At 33.8% G+C, this 21,116-nt stretch overlaps 1 protein-coding gene and 4 long non-coding RNA genes across 5 annotated transcripts; all 5 read right to left on the reverse strand.

The window, feature by feature from the left end:
- Nucleotides 1-705: 705 nt before the first annotated feature.
- Nucleotides 706-2,207, reverse strand: LOC127840388 (protein kinase C-binding protein NELL2-like). The gene is made up of 5 exons (XM_052368800.1): nucleotides 2,039-2,207; nucleotides 1,532-1,720; nucleotides 1,251-1,322; nucleotides 906-1,008; nucleotides 706-784 (listed from the first exon to the last, which is right to left on the reverse strand). Exons 1-5 carry the CDS (start codon nucleotides 2,205-2,207, stop codon nucleotides 706-708), a joined length of 612 nt encoding a protein of 203 aa, XP_052224760.1.
- Nucleotides 2,208-3,972: 1,765 nt separating this feature from the next.
- LOC127841129 (uncharacterized) lies at nucleotides 3,973-5,226 on the reverse strand. Its single transcript, XR_008030714.1, has 3 exons — nucleotides 5,136-5,226; nucleotides 4,639-4,754; nucleotides 3,973-4,316 (listed from the first exon to the last, which is right to left on the reverse strand). It is a non-coding gene; the product is annotated as an uncharacterized LOC127841129 (long non-coding RNA).
- A 3,787-nt stretch (nucleotides 5,227-9,013) lies between these two features.
- Nucleotides 9,014-12,132, reverse strand: LOC127840326 (uncharacterized). The gene is made up of 4 exons (XR_008030527.1): nucleotides 12,009-12,132; nucleotides 10,271-10,474; nucleotides 9,645-9,753; nucleotides 9,014-9,345 (listed from the first exon to the last, which is right to left on the reverse strand). It is a non-coding gene; the product is annotated as an uncharacterized LOC127840326 (long non-coding RNA).
- A 950-nt stretch (nucleotides 12,133-13,082) lies between these two features.
- On the reverse strand, nucleotides 13,083-15,024 carry LOC127841169 (uncharacterized). The gene is made up of 3 exons (XR_008030745.1): nucleotides 14,895-15,024; nucleotides 14,386-14,487; nucleotides 13,083-13,195 (listed from the first exon to the last, which is right to left on the reverse strand). It is a non-coding gene; the product is annotated as an uncharacterized LOC127841169 (long non-coding RNA).
- Nucleotides 15,025-18,891: 3,867 nt separating this feature from the next.
- On the reverse strand, nucleotides 18,892-20,167 carry LOC127840947 (uncharacterized). The gene is made up of 3 exons (XR_008030643.1): nucleotides 19,789-20,167; nucleotides 19,529-19,628; nucleotides 18,892-19,298 (listed from the first exon to the last, which is right to left on the reverse strand). It is a non-coding gene; the product is annotated as an uncharacterized LOC127840947 (long non-coding RNA).
- Between the last annotated feature and the right edge of the window lie 949 nt (nucleotides 20,168-21,116).

Here is a 21,116-nt window from a genome sequence, read left to right on the forward strand (position 1 = left end):
AAGAAAACCAAAATACATAGTTAAGATATGTTTGAATATAGGTAACACAGATACGCCAGAAAATACATTAGGGGAAAAATTATTGCTCAATGCTTGCTTATACACATTTCTTATCTAACAGAATCCCAACTACAAATAACGATTCACTGAGATCATCGCCTTGGAATGATTATTCTAAGCACTCGGGGTTTGAACCGGTTTTAGGGCTACCCGGCCCTCATAAATACTCGCGAAAGTCGAATTTTTCATACATAGCATATTTTTAGTGTACCCGTGTCTTAAGTAACGACAATTTATTAAAGCAATACTATGATGGTTTCCAAGGTAATCGACGTATCCCCATACATTTGTGTTACAAACTTTGTTAAAGAAATATCTTGAATATATTTTATCCACATAACAAAAAAGCTTTCCTACTTACAGCCTTTGAAGACTGAAATTAAGACATTGCAGATACCTATTATTATGTCATTTATAAGTAAAACAGCTCTAATATAAACAATTTCAAAAACAAAAATCCGTACTCGACACTTTAAGATAATTTAATTTCATATTTATTTTATAATCATTTTCTATTCATGACCCGTTTACAGAACCGTTTGGTTTTCGTGGCAAATAAAAACAGTGTTATTAATTTACACATAAATTCATATGACCATTCAATAAAAGCGGTAAGTTTATATTTGCATACGACATTATTTTACATCAAATAAAGTATTGAACGCACCCGAAACTAGTCCGCAACTGTTCGGGGGCCTTAAAATTACGCTTTCTAGATCTCTCTCTGTGAGAAAAATAATAAAAACATGTGAACTCATTATTATTCAACTTTAAAACACCTTTAATGTATGTATATACATTGTTAATACATAAGAAAAGCAATTTCGTTGTCTATGCATACTCACCTCGTACGATGACACAATTGGCACGATAGCAGAATGATAATCAACAGCATGAGGCACAGCAGGCCAAACAGAACGTACACGAGTATTCGGTCCGGTAACACTGCTATAAAACACTGTACTTCAGGTAAAAAGTTGTTTAGCGTCTAATACAACGTCAATAACTTACACGTTTTCTAAATGTACCAATAAATATTTTAAATAAAAGAATTGTATTTTGTCATAAAGTATGCTAGATAAGTATAACATCTAGGTTTTATGATTGAACAAAAAAAGATTTATACAAACGCTAATAAAGCATTAGTTTTGTAAAAAAAATTCCCAAACCAAAGGCAATTCAATACCCACCCAAAATATCCTTATTGTCGGTGACACTGTTATTTCCAGTCCACGAGGGGTGGGACTCACATATATAGTTTCCTAAAGAAAGTGAGCTGATAACATTTTAAACATAAGATTCGTTCACATTTTCAACGTATACATTAATACACGTTGTCAGTAAAATTTCATATCTCACTTTATACACACGTTTTATTCAGGGCACATATAAATACACATTTTCAAACATAAAACAAAAGTATTAGTTTTGTCAAGTTATTTTCTCAAACCAAAGGCAATTCAATACCCACCCACACTATCCTTATTAGAGTGCGTTACGATTTCAGCACTGGTTGGGCAGGTTGGGCAGGTCACGGATTCCGGGCATTTGCAATGTGTCCTCATACATTGACTGCAATTGTCACAACTTCCGTGCAAACTGTTGTCGGTGACACTGTTATTTCTAGTCCATGAGGGTTGGGACTCACATATATAGCTTCCTAAAGATAGTCAGCTGATACCATTTAAAACATAAGATTCGTTCACATTTTCATCGTATTAACATTAATTCACTTTGTCAGCAGACTTTAATATCTCGCTTACGTTGTATTCAGGGCACATATATATATACACACTTTCGAACATAAGTATAGCTTTGTATCGTGTCAGTGCAATGCAAAGCATATGCAAATAAGGTAATAGTAGAATATGATAATTTTTTCTAAAGTGTGAAATCAGTTGCAGTGTTTACACCTGTGTACAAATGCTGCCCGGAAATGAATCAACAACGACAACAACAACACAAACAAACATTTTACCTTTCGTATTTATGCACATTTGGGTCTTCTCGCAAACCTCAGATTGCAGGCACTCGTTTACATCTATATTGCAAGGGCTCTTCGGACCATTCCGTTTCTGCCATCCAGGATCACAGATGCACCTTTGTTCAAAAAGATGGGAGGGAATATATTGAAGAGGCCTTTTCATGTTTTGATTAATTGACAAAATTAAAAAACATATGTTTCAGAATTTTGTTGTTGTAGTAATGATATTTGTGAGGAAACAATAATACTGAACATTTACAATGCTCTAAAATATTCATTATATGCATCTTTTGACGATTTAAAAACTTTAAAAATATAAAGCATTGCAACGCGGAACGATTGAATCATTTGGAGAGTTCCGTTGTTGTCGCTATATTTTGTGATACTAAAAAATAAGAGGATTGCTTATGTAAAGTATCAAATACATCAATGATCGTATGAGCGCGTATGGCCGAGTGGTCTAAGCGATAGACTTTTTCTCCATTGGTCAGTGGTTCGAGTTAAGTGAAGGTTAGTTTCTTTTCTTTCTTTAATGTTATTTTTCTTTTTTACTGGAGCTTTTTGGATCCAATATTAACATTAATGAATATAAAGCATTTAATGAAAAACTTTAATAATGCCAAATTCTGTGAAAAGGTCACTTTAAGTGTTTCTGCAATTTTGTGACCATTTTAATGGGGATTGCGTTGAAAGAAGAGCGTTTGGATTGGTTTGTTGAGGTGCTGGAATTTTGATGAAATTTAATTACCGGAATTATGTTAAACAAAGGTGACTGCATTTATATGACAGGCATCGTCATAGACCTAGCATGACATTTTTTCGTATTGCAATTTTAGGGAAAGAACCTATGGATGTTTATTGATACTAGACTTGCACAATCTGAAATAAAGGAACGGAAGGAACAACGTCTTAAACGTAGGCCGATCTAGTACACTATTGGCATTGGATTAATACCTCAGTCACAAATAGACACCGATCACCGTCCGATCAGCGGCCGACGTATTTTTCCACTCGTCGGGCTGGCGACCGGCCGATGATCGCACGGAAACCGGGTAAATTTGTAGCATCGGGCGGCGTCCGGATCAATTTTAAGTCTCACTTAAAATTTTACCCGACGTCGGGCATGGGAAGGAATCGAGTTGAGATCGAAACAAGATCGGACGATCAACGCACGGGTATCGCCCGGCGATCGCCCGACATCGGATTCATTGAACGTGTATGGGAAAAAGTAAAGGTAATTCGCAGGGGCATATACATCGGCCGGCGACCGTCTGATTGCCGGAGGACCTCCGCACGATGCCCGACGGACGCCGGACGGCGCTCGTTATGATTCACGTACAATGAATCCGATGTCGGGCGAACGCCAAGCGATAACCGTTCGTCGATCGTCCGATCTTTTGTCGATCTCAACTCGATTCCTTCCCGGGCCCGATGTCGGGTAAAACAAACTGTGAGATTAAAAATTAATCCGGACGCCGTCCGATGCTAAAAAATGACCCGATGTCCGTGCGATCATCGACCGGCGCCAGACCGATGAAAGGAAAAAAACGTCGGCCGCTGATCGGACGGTGATCGGTGTCTATTTGTGACTGAGGTTTAAAACCATGTCACTCATCGGACGGCGGACGGCTCCGACGTGTCCAGTCTTCCCGATGCCTGGAGATCGGACACATCGGCCGGCGACCGGATTATTTGTGACTGAGGCATAAAAGTGTAATATATTCATATAGTTGTAAATAAAAGTGTAATATATTCATATAGTTGTAATTGTTCTTTAATTGTTATAAATGTTATAGTTGTAATTAAAAAGTATCTTAAATGTGTTTATAAAACGCGATCGCAAGATAGTTGTTCGTTTGCCGCTTAACACTAATAAGTAACAACATTTCCGATAGTGATCTAACAAGCATCATAAGAACTGCCTTGCACACTCTAGCAACTGTAGCGCTTTGGATTGCAAATTATGATTGTATCGTTTATTACAAAGAAATACTGCTAAAAGAATAAACACTAACAAACACAGTTTTTGCCCGATTATGTACCCAATAAATGTTCATGTTTTTTTTATAGATTATATGTTAACCGTTTGATAAATGTGCGTTGAGAATATTATACATACGAAAAATTATTCATGCCTATTGGTTCAGCAAACCCGTGTTCGCAGACTGTGTAATCACATCTCGATCCTTCATACCCTGGCATACATAGAGGACAGTCTTGCACTTTCGTTAAGCAGTGCGTATCATTTGTCCAACCATAGAGACAGTTGCAACTGAAGACACAATGCGTGCAATCTAAATACTAATAATATACTAAGCCTGTCAGAAATAATAAATAGGGTTTTTAAATGTTTCTATGATAAGAAGTATATTAAAAAGATAAAACAGTTCATGAAAACATGCAAGCACGTTGTAAATGTTAATAAACTTCAATTAATTTACCATACTTTGTTACTTAGTTATTGAGGGAAAACTATTTTCAGTAAAGGTTACCTTGACGCGATTACACTAGTTCTGAGTGCATTAAAAATGGTTTGAGGCAAAACAAAACAAACACGCGCAATGCAGTAACAGAACAATCATGTGTATACGTACAAGAAACTGCCGAGAGAATTGGTACAGCTTCCTCTGTGTCCGCAAGGATCGTGGTAATGGTTGGCGCATTCGTCCACATCGTCGCAATCCCCAGTGGTTGAATTCATTTTATAACCCTGCCAGAGTCGTAATTAATAAAGCATATATACAGAAACCTAGGTTTGTGTATACAAAGTTTAGTGTTTAGCTCGTATTTATGTATTACGGTTTATTAAGCGAGGCTTAAACAAACCATAAGCACTTTTCGAACATAAACATTCATATGCATAGGACACTTACCTGTCCTCATTCAAATCAATTGATTTTCACATCTGCGTAAAAGGATATATTGTAATCACCCCATCATTTTAATAAATTATTGATTTTTATTTTATTTGTACAAAATAAATTAGCTTTACATATAGCATAAATATCGTAATTTGAATTTTAAAGAATACACTCAGTATATTGTGTTTTTTTGTAACTAGGTCAATAGCTAAAATAAACAATAAACATACCACGTTGCATATACATTGATCATGAAAATCCACACACATATTATTTGTTAAACATGCTTTCCCGAAACACGAGTTTGCATTACACACATTCATTACCTGAAATAAAACAAAATTGTGGATTACGTGAATTTGTAAATATTTTATAAACAAACAATTCACCGCTTATGTAAAAATATTACACAAAATAGTTTGAATAAATACAAGCCTAAATAAGTAGTTATGTACAATTAAGTGGTAACGTTTATTATTTACACTGAGCATTGTACCGTCAAAAGAAACAAGACTGCTTGTATAAACCCCTGCATATTCATTACGTCCAACTACGGCCTATTAAAATTCAGTGTTAAAATGTCAGTGCGGCAAAGTTGATAAATCACCATGATAATACGCATGCGATGTTATCATGAGTCTTGAAACTTTATCCTGAGCTAGTTCAATACTGACTATCGTTAAACCCGAAGTATTACCTTCATATATTCAACAACGGACTTGCACATGACAATATGGCCCTGAATCGTTTTCTTGAATTCAAACTGTGACGCTGGAGAGACCTTAGCTTTGTTTAAAGTGTTAACTATGTAAAGTATGGCAAACAACTTGAAACAAGTTACCACTTACCCTCAGTGAGAGACTAATTTCGACGCACAGGCATATGATTGTACCAACAATTCACGAGACAAACATACGATGTTTAACAACAGTTACTTAAAATCTGAGTCCTGCGAGTTTATAGAGGATTTTTAAAGTGGTAACTTATAACATTGACGGAAAACGTCTCATCCATAGTTCAGGACATTTATTGACCCTTGGGGAATTGATTAAACAAAGTTGGTACAGCACTACTAATCAATGTATATTCATGTGTTGCAATTGTAACTTGAGTTAAATAAGGTTATGTTCTGTTCTATGTTCTGTTTTGTTCTGGAACATTGGAAGTCAGAGAATACGAATTTTAAAGTTGGTGCAGTATACTTTAAGTTACCAACATGGTTTGACCAGTGTAGATTCTATGCGCATGATTAAAAAACTTAGTTGAGGTCCACTGTGTGATATTACATGCGAAATATAATACGCATTATCAGGTAATTTTAGCTATTTTTTTATTATTTTGCTATCTACATCCGTTGCCCAATCGGCGTGGCCGGTTTCGTTCACTTTCAATTTTCGTTAGTTATTTTAAAATAACACGGTGAATTATTAAGTAACAGTTCTTACAAGCTCTGACAAACATACGCACGTACACTCATGTATGCAATTGACCATCGTTAGTGATACATCGGTCTTTCCGCAAGCGGACTCGAAAACAAAGCTGCTTGCCATTTGGTTTTATGGATTGAAGTTATATTGTAAAATAAGTAAACATAAAACATGCGTTACCTGTTTTGACAACATGATCAAATTAACGTTATAGATGACAACCTTCTGATGTCAGATATCAAATATCAAAGATGTGCGTTCAACCCATCCACATTTCATGCCGAATTGTAACAACGGGGCATTATGTCCATAAACGTAGTAGATGCCCTTGATACTACGTGATCCAGAAAGTTTTCAACCTCTGGGCATTGAGGTTTCAGGGGGGATTTTTAAGCTTCGCCCTGTTAAATTCAAGTTAAGCTCTCGTTCCCTGCATATGTAGCATATTTCAACAAGTTTAACACTTTTGCAAGAGGGTCACATATGGATCATTCCTCTGATGCTACCTTAAATTATTTCGAGCAGTTTAAAAGTTGTCGACTGAAGAAAACTGTTGACGACGGACACCGCACGACACTTGACTACGGGGTTAATATTGAAAGTATTGAAATTGCTACAATACTCCACGTTTTGGAATTGTTACTTGTTTAGTGTTAGTACATTAATTCGTTGTGTATCGACTTGTTCATGTTGCATATACACTTTCGTTCAAATCGACGAACACACGAATGTTAAGGTGAATTTAAGATCCATTTAACGATGAATACCATAAAACCGAAACATTGATGACGATTTAAACCAATGTGATTTAAGTGTTATTGCAATGAAAAAGCAATTGCGCATACAACATGAGTAATGTATATATTGCGTGTTAAATTTATGTGTTGGTATCGAGGGGCATTCGAAAATAAATGATCACTAATATATCGCATGGCATTTACTAATACGTTTATTAAATTACAATGTTTAACCTAACATCCGTGACTAATTGTTCAAGGGTCATGTTGATTTTGTCATGGTTTCAATGCAAATTAAAAATAATCGCTAGTCGACTTTTAACTTGTGTTTGGAAAACAAAATTCAGTTGTGTAGTAATATAAACAGCATTCATACTTATACCCAATGTAGGTTATCTGGCCTTCACAACATATGGACAACATTTATTCCCTGAAACATAATTTGGTCTGTAATTCTTACATAAATATGTTTGGCTTTGAAAATTGGACGATATGCGAGTTTCGGCGCTTCTATAACACGACATAATCCCTCTGTGTTTTTTGCGTTTTTTTTATGCTGGTTCAGTGTATTAGCGTTTGATGTGTAATACTATGTGCGAATTGTGTATCGAGCCTTGTAAAAGCCCATTAACCCTGAAAATCAAACGAATATTTCGTACACTATTTCGAAAAAAAAGTTAACACATAAAACTATCAATGTTTCTTATAGCAATACCCAAAATGTAAACGCTAGATGTGGCCCGGTAACATAGATTTGACAGATACCTCTTGATCTTTTATTTTTGTGGGACAATAATTTCAACACATGTTCATTTACCAAGTTAGTGTTCGTGTGTTGTATGAATAGATGACAAACAAAAACACATTAAAACGAGCAGTTTGTATCTCGTTCAATATATGGTACCATACCACATCAAGCATTGAAATTTCACATCAATTAAAACAGCTTAATAATTGCTTTCGAATGTTCACATTTTTGAATGAAATACTGGAAAGTAAAATGTATATGTTTATCGGTCGTAGATAGTAATAAGTCATAGCGGAAATAAAAAATTGAGACTTTATGCAATTCATAAATATTGTAATGCGAATCAATCTTCAACAACTCACTAATATGTTCGAGAAATTCATTTTTTTTATGTTTTCTAAATTAATCATGTATGAAAGAGTCTATATTTGTTACAATTGTATTAAATGTTAGTCGTCTTAATATCTCAACTAGAAATTACTATAATTTACTGACCACGTCAAAATTCTCGAGCTTATTCGAACTGATCAGACAACTGTTATTCACTATATGTTCTATCGTGTGGATTGTTTTACGTACTATTGAAACATATGCTTACAAATGACTGTACATTAACTTTGAACCGTAACAAAGTTTAGAGGAGTGGTTAAGTCGTTTCTGCCCTCTTCAGACGCCATTTATATTTTAATAGATACGATTATCTTTTCAGCATTGATAAATTGGTAACTTAATTAACCCATCACCCCTTAATTTGTATCGTTTTCCCGATGACACTTTAAGCGGGCGCAAAAGTCGGTACTTCATTTTAAATCTTTTTATTTAAATTTACATTAAGTAAATTTACAACAACAACAACAACATTTATTTCGGCAATTAAGCTACAAATAAGCTTCTAGCCTACAATTAGATAAAGCAAATTGTAATTCTTCAGGTAAAGATTGCTGTGATTGTTAGTTGAATACAGAGGAAGAAAGATATTAGTATTACAGGTCAAAGATCGTGAATGTTATGTTAGTGCTTGATGGTCATTGAATATTTATTTGTTAACATAAACATAATATACCGCAATCGCTTTTTGGTATAATGAAAAAACTATTTAGAATATATAAATATTACAATATTACAATAGTGCACGCTTTTGTAATGCGCACTATCGATCAGGTGACTATTATGAAGTAAAGTTCTCAATTAGGCGATTTTTTTGGCATGTATTCCACTTGAAACACATCTCGAATAATCTTTTTGGCATTTTGATGTATGTTATGTTCTTAACAGTATTCTTTTTACAACATCGTTATAGACTAATATCTGTCTTTTACATGAAAGAATACGTATTGTATTAAAACAGGTCATCATTTTGCTAAGACTAACATTTATATGTTCGTTTGAGTTAAGTCTTTACAATGAAAATATGCACATATTTAACACAGATATCTTATTCAATAGAGTGGGCTCACGTCTTGTTCATTTCATCGACGTTGCAAACTCTGTATGTTGTTGCGACGAAGCTGATATCTTTTTCGAGAGACTGAAAAATATAAGGCATATAAGATGGAACGCTGGTTCCTAAAATTGAAAACGGTTTAGTTTCATTTATAAAAAAAACAACAACCATAATTCTGAAAAGGAAATGTTTAACGTCCGAATAAGGAATTTAAAGTAAAATCTGCTCTTTGTTTATTAAAAATTGACAACATAAACACTCGTGAAGCGAAAACAAAATCCCACGGATTAACGATGGAATTGGATTTAAGATGTTTGACATGATGTTGATAGACACACTGTTAAAACTTTCCCTTCGTAATCATTTTCAAATGGTGCACCAACCTTCTCTTTTGACACAAAGATCGCGAGAGCACAACTACAACCAGCAGCAGTAGGCCAACTACTCCAAACGTGATGTACAGAAATATCCTGTCTGAAAGGTGTAGGGAATCTACAAAAGAAAGAAAAGAACAGCAGCACTAAGACAAATTATGTTGGATATAACAATCCATTAACATATACTTCTTAATAACACAACGTATGCCTCTTCATGCTTAAAATGTGAAAATTTGCCCGGGAAGGTTGTTCAGCTATCATACAATCCTTGATGTACGAGGCAGGATGAAGGTTAACGCAGAATTATATACCTGATAGTTACTATAAATGTTTCAAAGTGTGTTTAGTATCTAAAAAGTTATCTCTTAATACACAATACGGATGTAAACTTGGAATTAAAGTAGAATACATATTCTTTTTACACGAAAAACATTATTCAAATCAGCTTACAAGTTTTTTGTTGAGAAATGTTTTATCTTAGGTTTTGTGTGAAAACAACACACACTACAAAGCAACAAACACGTAGCCAGCAATACAACTAAAATACCAATACATGATATAGTTTTTTTTTTAAATCTCCACACAAATTTAAACAACAAAAACTTGTTTAATACGGATGTTTTCTAAATTACCTAACAAGTTTGTGTTTCGATGTTTTGTCACGTCAGTATGGACGTCGTTGATTTGTTCAGCGCAGTTTTTTCCCGTCCAAGGGTATACACATGAGCAAACACTTTCTTCGCACGTTCCTCCATTATGACATTTTTCGTTCGTACAATTATATGCCGAACAGTCACTTCCGGTCCAAGGTGGATAGCAGTCGCACGTAAAACTACCTGTATAAATATACCACGTATCTCTAAGTATTAAGAAAGCGCATATTTCCACCATAATAATGGCATGAATTAACATAATATAGCGCATCCCTCTTTTCAAGAAGTTATGTATCAAGAAACAATCTTATAATGATACAATCATTTAAAAAAAAAGAAATTTAGTACCAAAGAAGAGGATTCAGAGCTGATGTTTTAATAGCGCAATCAAGTCTTAAAGGTTATATTATGCAAAGGTAAAGCGGTACTTCATGTATAAAGCATTCTTAACAATTTAATAGCGACAACTAATTTTACACCCGTCTGCTTAAAAAATATACCCGGATACAACGTGTTATGCGTATACAATTAGATCATCGTTTATAAAAACTTGACAAATATTTCAACTAACTATTTGAGAACGTACCTAAAAGGGGCCTTTTCACAGATTTTGGCATGTTTTGAAGTTTGTCATTAAATGCTTTATATTGATAAATGTAAACATTGGATCTAAAAAGCTCCAGAGAAAAATCAAGAATTAAATTTAAAAAAGGAAAAAAACGTAGACCGCAGCAGGGCTCGAACCCGTGACCCCCGGAGTACTGGAGAAAAAAACCAATTAGACCGCTCGGCCATCCTGCCAAGTATTATCAGAGACGTATTTTATACCCTATATAAGCAATCTTCGTAGTTTCACAAAATTAAACGACAACAAAAGAACTCTACACATTATTCAATCGTTTCGCGTTGCAACGCTTTATAATTTTCAGGTTTTTAAATCGTCAAAAGATGCATATAATGGCTATATTAGACCATGGTAAATGTTCAGTATTACTGTTCCCTCACAAATATCATTACTAAAACGAAAATTTGCGAATCTGAAACAACTTTTTTCAATTTTGTCAATTTTTAAAAACGTGAAAATATCCCTTAAAAATATAAAAACTTTAGTTATATTTCTAAATGCCCATATCAATCCACATTTATGAGTGGTTTAACACAGTTGGACGCATACCAAATTGAATCACTTGTTTGTATCGCATAATTTGTTTCGCACAGCATGCAACATTTAATTCCCAAATGGTATTTAATGAAGTTATACATGTTCAGATATTATAATCGCTTATTAAAGCCTCTATAACGCTCAAAATCAACGAACATTTCTTTAATTATTTCGTAAGATAAAATTGAACAATTAAACATCAGTGTTACTTATGGCATTTGCCCAAACTTCAACACAAGAATCTACATTTATTCATTCTTGGCAAGGGTTAGTCCAGACGATTCCGTAAATATATAATACTAATACATATTTAATGTATAAGTATATTTGTCATACCCGGCCAAAATTGCCAATTATCTAGTTATGTTTCAGCCGGAATAACGATGAATTGTCTGTAAAATCCAATCGATTGGTGCAAACTCGTTTATAAATAACCGAAAAAAGAGTGATACAGTTATCTCTAAACAAGACGTCATCTTGAGCAATATATGTCTGGAATTACGAAAATATTGAGTAAAACCAAGGATTCACAGTAACGGCGCTCAGTCGTCATACCTGGTGTATTTGTACAGCACCCTATGTGATTACAAACACCCGGAATCGTGCATTCGTCTACATCTGTGTTACAAACACTATGTTGATCGCCGAGATTGTTTTGCCAACCATGACTGCATATACATCTGAAATTGTTATGATCAGAGCTTATATACAAACAACACAATTATGAAATGGGCATTTTTATATATAATTATCGCGATTAAACGCATTTTTTACCCGAACGTTGCTGGCTTTTAAATACTAAATACTGACCTCAGATATGGATTATAGTTAAAACGTACATGAACTCGTTCACATTGAGTGCTTAAGCATAGCCATGGTCTCCACAGACTGTGTCTTTACAGTTGTCTCCCGAATAGCCAGGCATGCAAACAAAGTTTTCAGATATGTTGGGGGAGCAATGTTCTGTCTGTGTCCATCCGGCAAGGCATTTACAGCTAAATAAATGAAATTAGAAAGAATGTAAGTAAACTTCCATTCATTTACCATAAAAGCTTATATGTATGTGTATTTATGTAATTTATGCGCGTTTTGTGGTATCGTATTAGGTGCCAAGTATTTCGCAGTTGGTGATTCATTAAAAAACGACCGTATACTGTTTATAGATTTTAATATCTTGCTGGTGCAATAGCAGTTTCGCTTTGCTTACGTTTCAGTTCAATTAGACATGAACAATTATTGGGTTTCATTTCGAAATGGACAGAATGTAATGTAAATAAAACATTTATGTCTTTAAATATCACGATACAATTTTATTTTGAATATATAGCACAATTAACGCGAGAGAAAACATCGCGTTTTTGTGTAATAACGCCATGAAAATGCAATACAATAGGTCAACACTTTTATATTGCAAAAAAGTGTCATAATTGAGCTTTTTATAGCTTAATAATTACTTATTTATTCACGGAGTTTTTATTTATAATGATAGTGAATACTCTGAAAGCAGTTATCTTCGTCAATAAAAGTTACTTTCTTAATAAACTGATAAACCTTGTCTTTTCCATAACACTGTTTTTCGCTGCGCAGTAAAATCCAGAATTATTTATGAAGTCATAAATGACTTACACATAACTTCCAACATTGTTGTTACAGCGCCCTCTGTGTCCGCACGGGTCATGAAAATGATTGGCGCATTCGTCCAAGTCGTCACATAACCCAGTAGTAGCATTTAGTGAATAACCCTGTATAAAATTGTAGAATAAAGTTATAAAAACTCAAATATAATGAAAGTATTTTCTAATTAATTAACTTTTTGTGAATCTTAATCTGCATCTTCAGGCGAATTATGATAAAGCTTTTACATAAAGTTTGTACGGTAAGGTTTAGTACTTCATTACACTTTAGCAAAAACACAAGTTATAAATAATGGTTTAAACATATATTTATGACCTAATAACATAGAATATAACTACAAAGTTGACACGGGACTTGGGCTGAAAGGTAAGGTAAACCTTTCATAGGCAGTTAGCTGTGACAATTACATTTTTTTTAAAGAAGATCGACATAAATGTGCACTTTAATTGGTTCAGCGTCGGGTTTATTAGACTTAGACTAGTTTTAGCGTTACATAATAGAAGTAGTGTGCTATAGATTCTAGCATAAAAGCGCTGAGCTATTTCGTAAGCGAGCAATAGAAGAGGCGTTTTGTATACAGTCGGGCAGCAAGTTGTCGCTGACAACAAGTGATGGTAGAAATGTGTTTTTGTATTGGTCGTTTGAAAAAGACTTTGTTTAATGTCGATTCAATTCCGTTATAAGTAAGGAAATGTCCCTCTTACTGTTAGTGGAATAACGTAAGCAAGGTAATCCGGGGCAATTTCAGGTTATTATTTTAGTTTGTTTAAACCTATTTATTTTAGCTCGATTGCATCGAAAGCCTTCTGCTAATTTGAAACGCTCTCGAGTCCGTTTCCTGGGACTATAACCAGTGCTTGGTGTCTATTGAGGAGATCTTCAGAACGCTCCCACAGTGGGGATCGAACCCATGAACTCCTGGTCGCTAGGCGGACATCATATCAACTTCACCACGTCGACCACGTTTTTATTTTGTGGAAACAAACTAAGATGGGGTTGGTTGCGCCAAGTTGTGTGAGATTCCCAACCAAAAACATATGTTAACTTTTCATATGACATATTTTATTATTTCCGTGGTAGCAAGTTCCGCTGTTTCTTGTTGATTTGATTCAATGTCATGCTCTTCGGCTCTTAAACGATTGTGGAAAAGTATTCTGTCGTATTCAAGAATTGGACGTATAAAGAAAATGTATATAGTTTCATGTGATTTTCTATCGAATGCACTATTGTTTGTTAATTCGCTAGCACCGAACCTCCAGCTACGTTTATGTTCACAAAAATATACATGGATACATACCATTTGACACGTGCATACGCCGTGGGCTTCTTGACACATGTTTGTGTCCCTACATGCTTTTCCCGAACACTTGTCAAGGTCTGCCTCGCACACATAGCCACACTTAATTTGAGGAAAAGAATACGTTTTAAAAAATAGCGTATAGTAAATTAATGGTTCTTCAAATAATGTTCGTTTTAAACGTACGTTAATTTCTCGTTACTTATAAACTAATTGAAGCTAAGAATTTTATTTTCACGAAATATCACCATTGTTAACCTTCTCGTTATTAGAAGAAAAAATGAGAGCAAATAAAATCTTGCACTCTTGTATAAATAAATACTTCTTAATAAGTTTTCAGCCATTTAAAAGATCCAGAGTATTTTTGTTTTTGGATATTTATGTGCGTTGTTAATAAATAAAACAATTGGGCGTTTGAATGTTTGAATACGTTCTTTTATTTTTACAAACGTTCCAGAGTCTGTCTTAATTGGAGAAAACGAATCCAAAACTGTAAAAAGAATACGAACCACTAGCAAGAAAAAAGTTCCTTGAATGATTGTTTTCAGCGCCATCCTCTTTGGAATTAATATAGTTAATCCATGATATATATCACACATGTTCCTAGTTTGCGAGGTTTGAATGATTTAGTCGTTTTTAATTTAAGCAAGCGGAAGTTTGATAAGTATTATTATGATAAATTGTGTTGTTTATCAAAAATTGTATCGGATATCGAAGTGGTGCATGACTTACTAGAATCCATCGGATTTAAATGGGTTATGATAACATTTCCTAAGACAAATTCTTCAGTGTTACTTTGTTTAAAATTAAAAATATTCTCAATTTTAGTGTTAGAATCCTATCACTACTGCATAAAGATGCTTCGCCACAAAACACTTGAAAACGATCTTCCGCGCTATACAATTATTAAAGATAGCTTTAATCTTCCTCAAATGTCAATTACTTTTGTATTTTAATTTTGTACACATATCATCTTTAAATCCGATACAGTTTTGTAGTTAATTAAAACAATATATATATTTACGAACATATATATATGTAACTTATTTGTATAATATTTATTTAAACAAGAAGACGTGTTCCGGACACATGCTTATTTTCCGAGTTCCAATACATTTGACATAAAACGCAAAAAATCCTCCATGCACTTAATGCCAAATTAAATAATTAACTTTTCAGTTTGCTACAGAAAGTGTTTTTGTAATGCATGGATATATCTCTTTAAAATAATCATAGTGCTGAATAACGACGACTCAGATAAAAACTAACAATTCGTAAATTTGCTTTTAGCAATTCATTAAAACCCGCAAACAAAAAAGGTAACATAGAAAAAAAACAATCCGAATGGAAGCAGCAGTTCATTTTGAAACGATGTGAACTGCATTTTTCATAAAAAAGATGCTACAGTTTCGCAATCAACTATCGACATCTATACAGTATTTGTGTGCCCTTTTTATTAGGCAGATTGTAACCGTCAGATATTTTGTAATTAAAAACTATGTTATTTTGTAATTACTACCATATTGCATTATATACACTTGTATATTGTTTATCATTTAGGTGTTGTTTTTCCCTATCGTGATATTCTTTTTGACCAAAATACTTTAAAGTTGTTTTCAACATTGACCTTAAAACGTGTAATCGTAGGTTTTAAACAAGCCTTCGTTCCAGCAGTAGAATCGTGACCTCACTTTAAAGGGATCTTTTCACGCTTTGGTAAATTGACAAAATTGAAAAAAGTTGTTTCAGATTCGCAAATTTTCGTTTTAGTTATGATATTTGTGAGGAAACAGTAATACTGAACATTTACCATGCTCTAATATAGCCATTATATGCATCTTTTGACGATTATAAAACCTAAAAATTATAAAGCGTTGCAACGCGAAACGATTGAATAATTTGGAGAGTTCTGTTTTTGTCGTTAAATTGTGTATTACTACGAATATTGCTTATATAAGGTATAAAATGCGTCACGTATGTGTACTCGGCGGAATAGCTCAGTAGGCTAGAGCGTTTTTACTTCAGGACTCTGGCAGGACTCCAGGGGTTACTGGTTCGAAACCTGCTCCGGGCAATGTTCTTTTCCTTTTTTTAATTTTATTCTTGATTTTGTACTGGAGCTTTTACGATCTAATGCTTACATTTATCAATATAAAGCATTTAATGAATAAGTTAAAAAATGCCAAAATCTGTGAAAAGGCCCCTTTAAATGGATTGCATTCAATCCTGCAAGGTATAAAGAATCAAGAACAGTTCGAGGTTATTAAAAGAATATAGTTCGATAATTATATATACTTAGGATAAAGACGCAATTAACACATTACGTTAGGCAATCACAGATGCAAAATTATAGATGGCTAGAATAGGAGTGATAGGTTCTAACTACTCTTCTTCGTTATTTTAATATTCCCCTGCACTCTAAATGCATCTGAATTTTACAAAAGTATAACAATGAGGCATCCATCTGTTTAAATGTAGGTCTCAGTAATGGGTGATGATTTGTAACCACAACTTACACCCGGAAGACATATCTTTATAAATATAAATAAGCAAATTGCTAGTTGAATAGTACAGTAACATATGTTTTAACAACTACCTATGGACATTGTATACACATTGTTTAAACATAATCATGCAATGAGACAATTAAAAAAACGTTATAAAGAAGGCACTGTATTAACAATACATAATGTGTTTGTTTAACAATAACATTTACAATTCGCTATAAGACATACATTTGACATGTTCAAATACTCGGTAAAATATAATGATCCAGAGAGCTATTATAAAAAAATGCGAATTGTCATCAATTTCATATAATTTTCATTGAAATATGAACAATTCAGAACGTGGTAACGGTGCTTTTTAACGTACGTAATAACCCGAATTGTGCTTTTGACTTTTTCTAATTATCCTCACAGGCCACGTCCAAAGGAAATGGCAATACGATGACCGGTTTAGTATTGATTGAGTTTAATCCAAAAAAAAATAATTTTACAATAAAACCGCTATTTAAATTGATAAAGATACAACAGACTCGGTTCGTTTGCAAGCATCATAAGTTACTTCGACATCCATGTATATAATTATGTTCACGTTGACCAAAAACTGTACATATACTGTGTTTTTCAAAATGTCTTTTTCCCATATATATTCAATAAACGTATGGAGAGAATAAATAATAAACTACTTGCTCTTTAATATCAATAATTCCCACTGAAACATGTCAGGTATATTTTGGTATATTTTGGTATACTTGATTTTTTAATCAGTCTTGTTAAGCACATTGCAACATACGATACAGTATTACAACTTCCAAAAAAGGCATCGGCCGGTAATCGAACCTGCTAGGCCCCATGCTAATCTTTACATCCTTACCGGCGAATTATGCTGAACTATGACGAATCACTTTCGCATGCATAGATGTGAAAGTACAATATAGACATAACAATGTTTGTGAACCCTGGATTTTTAATACAATTTTAATATAAGGGTGAATCTAACCATTTTGGTACAAATGTTCAAGCAAGTTGGACGCATTGTTTTGAAAGTATTGGTCCTATAATCCTTACGCTTTGAACAGGCCGGATATTGTGTAACACAGTAGAATTGAAGTCCTACAAATGCAATGTCTAATCAGCATTTGTAGTTAAAAGGTTTGCATTATTTCTTTCCTTTGAATATACTCCGGTTCGAATATCGGTCGACTATCATGTTTATTTTCCTTTAAATAAACGAAAATTTTCCCCTATGCATCAAATACTTTTTCTCAGGCTTTCATAAATTTTTGAAAAAGAAAACAAGAAATATTAAATAGTATACAGTAGTCATTTTTGAACTAAAAAAATATCATGTACGACATTCGGAATAGGAGTGAAGATGTATACCACGGTACAAAATTAGTGGGGATTCTAACTGATATCTGACCTTTACAAGCAATTAAGGCGTATTTACCTGTTTTGCAAACACGTTCGTCTTGTGCGATGTTATTATTGATATTCATCGTTCAAATGAAAACTAAACGTAACATTCAAGTGTTTGATGTGTAACACCCTGGGATAAGGGCAAAGATAATAGTAATTCCATCTAAGCTTTATGATTTAGGATAAATCAGGTTTAGCAGATTATATTAATTTGGCAAGTTTTTCAATATGGTTACACAAAAATGTATTGCCATGGTTGAAATTGATAGTTGACTTACTGATTTCTATACATCTAATACGTAAATGTACCATGCATTCGAAAACGTTATGTTAATTGTATGTATTCGAACATTTAATTTTAACAAACATTAACTTTAATCGGATAATGCTATCATGACGCTAAAAAGTAAACTTGGTAGTTTTGTGTGTGTTGAATACCAATTAATGAACTAAAATCGGTAAAGTAATAACTATTTGGAATCACAAACTATTTATTCTCTTTACATGCGATAGCTTCTGATGATTTGAGTAAAACACATCGATTGCCAAGCGTTCAAAATCTTTAAGCTATTCATACCGAGAATCTTTGACAATGCATATAATTAGACGAATTTCTTTAAAACACAATAATTGGTGATTAAAAGCAACGCAATTGATTTCAATTACAACAGATTTCCTTTGAAATTCATTTAATTTCTTTAGATTTTATGATTCTTTTACGACACATTGACGAATGTGCGTTTACTCAAAGCAGTGTCACTTCTACCTTCACATTAATACAATAGCAAAGGCAATGCTCAGCGATACGTTTAACAATTAATACATGTTTATACAGGCAATTTGTTTTTTTTTCTTCACACAACTGGTGCAACTCGAGTAATCCAAGTTGAATCGTTACGGTCGGTATCGTATGCATTATAAGTTTTAGTTGGACGTGTTCTTGTTACATCGTCTATCTGTCTCGAACGGGAACGGGCTTTTTGCATCTTACTGTAAAACAACGATAACTACATGTAAATCAGTTTGTCAAAACTATGATAACAAAATTATGTTGTTTTTATTGTGCAGTGAAATAAAAAAAAGTAATGATATCGTGACGTCATGATGATGTAGCTTGCTGGCTATTGACACTGTTCATAAAAGTATAATTTTAGGAACAAATGCATTGGTTCATGCGTCAAACGTCAATAATCTTTAAATACAGATCACACATCTTTTACCTGTATATGCAAACCGTCAATAGACAAATGACCGTCATAAATATAAGGGCGAGTCCTAGCAATGTGTAGTGCAGCACATAGTTTCTTGTAGCAGCATTATCTGTAACATCGAATACGAAAGCAATTAACCTATGGAACACATGAATTTTCTTCAAATGACAATCTTATACCACCTTTACACATATTTAATACTATTTTACATATATGCATATGCAATGGTCATAGGAACACAACAATTTTAATATTGATGTTATATTTACCTTTTCTAGAAATGCCAGATTCTCCTGTGCAACATATTTGCAAAGAACAATATTTCCCAGTCACAGTTGATATACATATACACGTTTCGTTCACACATGATTCCCCATTCCTATATAAGCCTGTGGTACAGTTGTATATAGAACAGTCTTGACAATTCCAAATTAATAAAAATGTACAATTGACATTGTTGCAAGATCCACCGTTCTTACATGCGCGTGTTGTACGATTGTATTTAGAACAATCTTCCCAAGTTAAATTAGATACACATGTACACGTGTCATAGATGCATGATTCACAATTCCTTGATAAGTTAGTGGTACAATTAAATATATAACAATCTCCTCCTGTCCAATTCGAAAAACACGTAGACTTGTTATCGAAGCGTGATCCGCTATTGCTGCATAAGCTTGTGTTACAGTTGTATATAGAGCAATGTTCGCCGGTCCAATTAGATAAACATGTACATTTGCAATTGTTGTATGTTCCACCATTCTTGCATGAGCCAGTGGCACAGCTGTATATAGAACAATCGTTTCCTGTCCAATTAGGTAAACACGTGCACCTGTCATTGTTGCACGTTCCACCATTCTTACATTCGCCAGTAGAACAGTTGTATTTAGAACAATCTTCTCCGGTCCAATTAGATAAACATGTACACTTGTCATTGTTGCAAGTTCCACCGTTGCTGCATAAGCCAGTGGAGCAGTTGTATACATGACAATCCTCTCCTGACCAGGGAACAAGACACTCGCATGTGAACGACCCTGCCAAACATACATTTTCATTTATGAAGAAGCTTCTAAAAATGTATCTGTGTGAGCAATTTTGCCGTGGAACCAACCCATACTGTAAACACAGTTTCGTTTATGTTTTAACCTAAGCTGAAATTGATAATTTTATTAAGTGATTCAGAAAAAAACGATTATCTGTTGTTTTGTTTTTATTAAATGATTGAAAACGTCGTTTATATAAAGTGAACGATGCATGACAAACATGAAACGGTCAGCATAGGTCGACGTGTTTAAGTATAAGCCTTTAAATCGGACTGTTCTTATTCCGGTTCAACATACCTTTCTTTCGTTAATTGTTTTTATAACTATGCTTTAAGTAGTAATTTCTGATTATAAAACCTATCGATTTAATCTTCGAAACATGACATTCACTTCTTCATATTTAAACATTCAAAACGTGCAAAAGGTCTGTGAACAAGCCTCTATACATTTCTCGTTGAAACTACATTGTTTGCCTTCATCGGCATTTTGCTCTTCACTTTTTAAGGTTTATAAATCAGATTGTGTGTTCAAAATTAACGCCTTGATACTTATCT

This window comes from Dreissena polymorpha, chromosome 8, assembly GCF_020536995.1.
Source record: "Dreissena polymorpha isolate Duluth1 chromosome 8, UMN_Dpol_1.0, whole genome shotgun sequence".
In the NCBI taxonomy this organism is placed as follows: domain Eukaryota; kingdom Metazoa; phylum Mollusca; class Bivalvia; order Myida; family Dreissenidae; genus Dreissena; species Dreissena polymorpha.

What these genes read in the sequence shown, in the direction of transcription:
- LOC127840388 (XM_052368800.1), bottom strand. Translation starts at nt 2,207, where the DNA reads ATGAAAAGGCCTCTTCAATATATTCCCTCCCATCTTTTTGAACAAAGG. An exon ending in CTCTAATAAGGATAGTGTGG is followed by an intron (nt 1,323 to 1,531) that starts GTGGGTATTGAA and finishes CACTTTCTTTAG; the next exon opens with GAAACTATATATGTGAGTCC. An exon ending in CGACAATAAGGATATTTTGG is followed by an intron (nt 1,009 to 1,250) that starts GTGGGTATTGAA and finishes AGTGTTTTATAG; the next exon opens with CAGTGTTACCGGACCGAATA.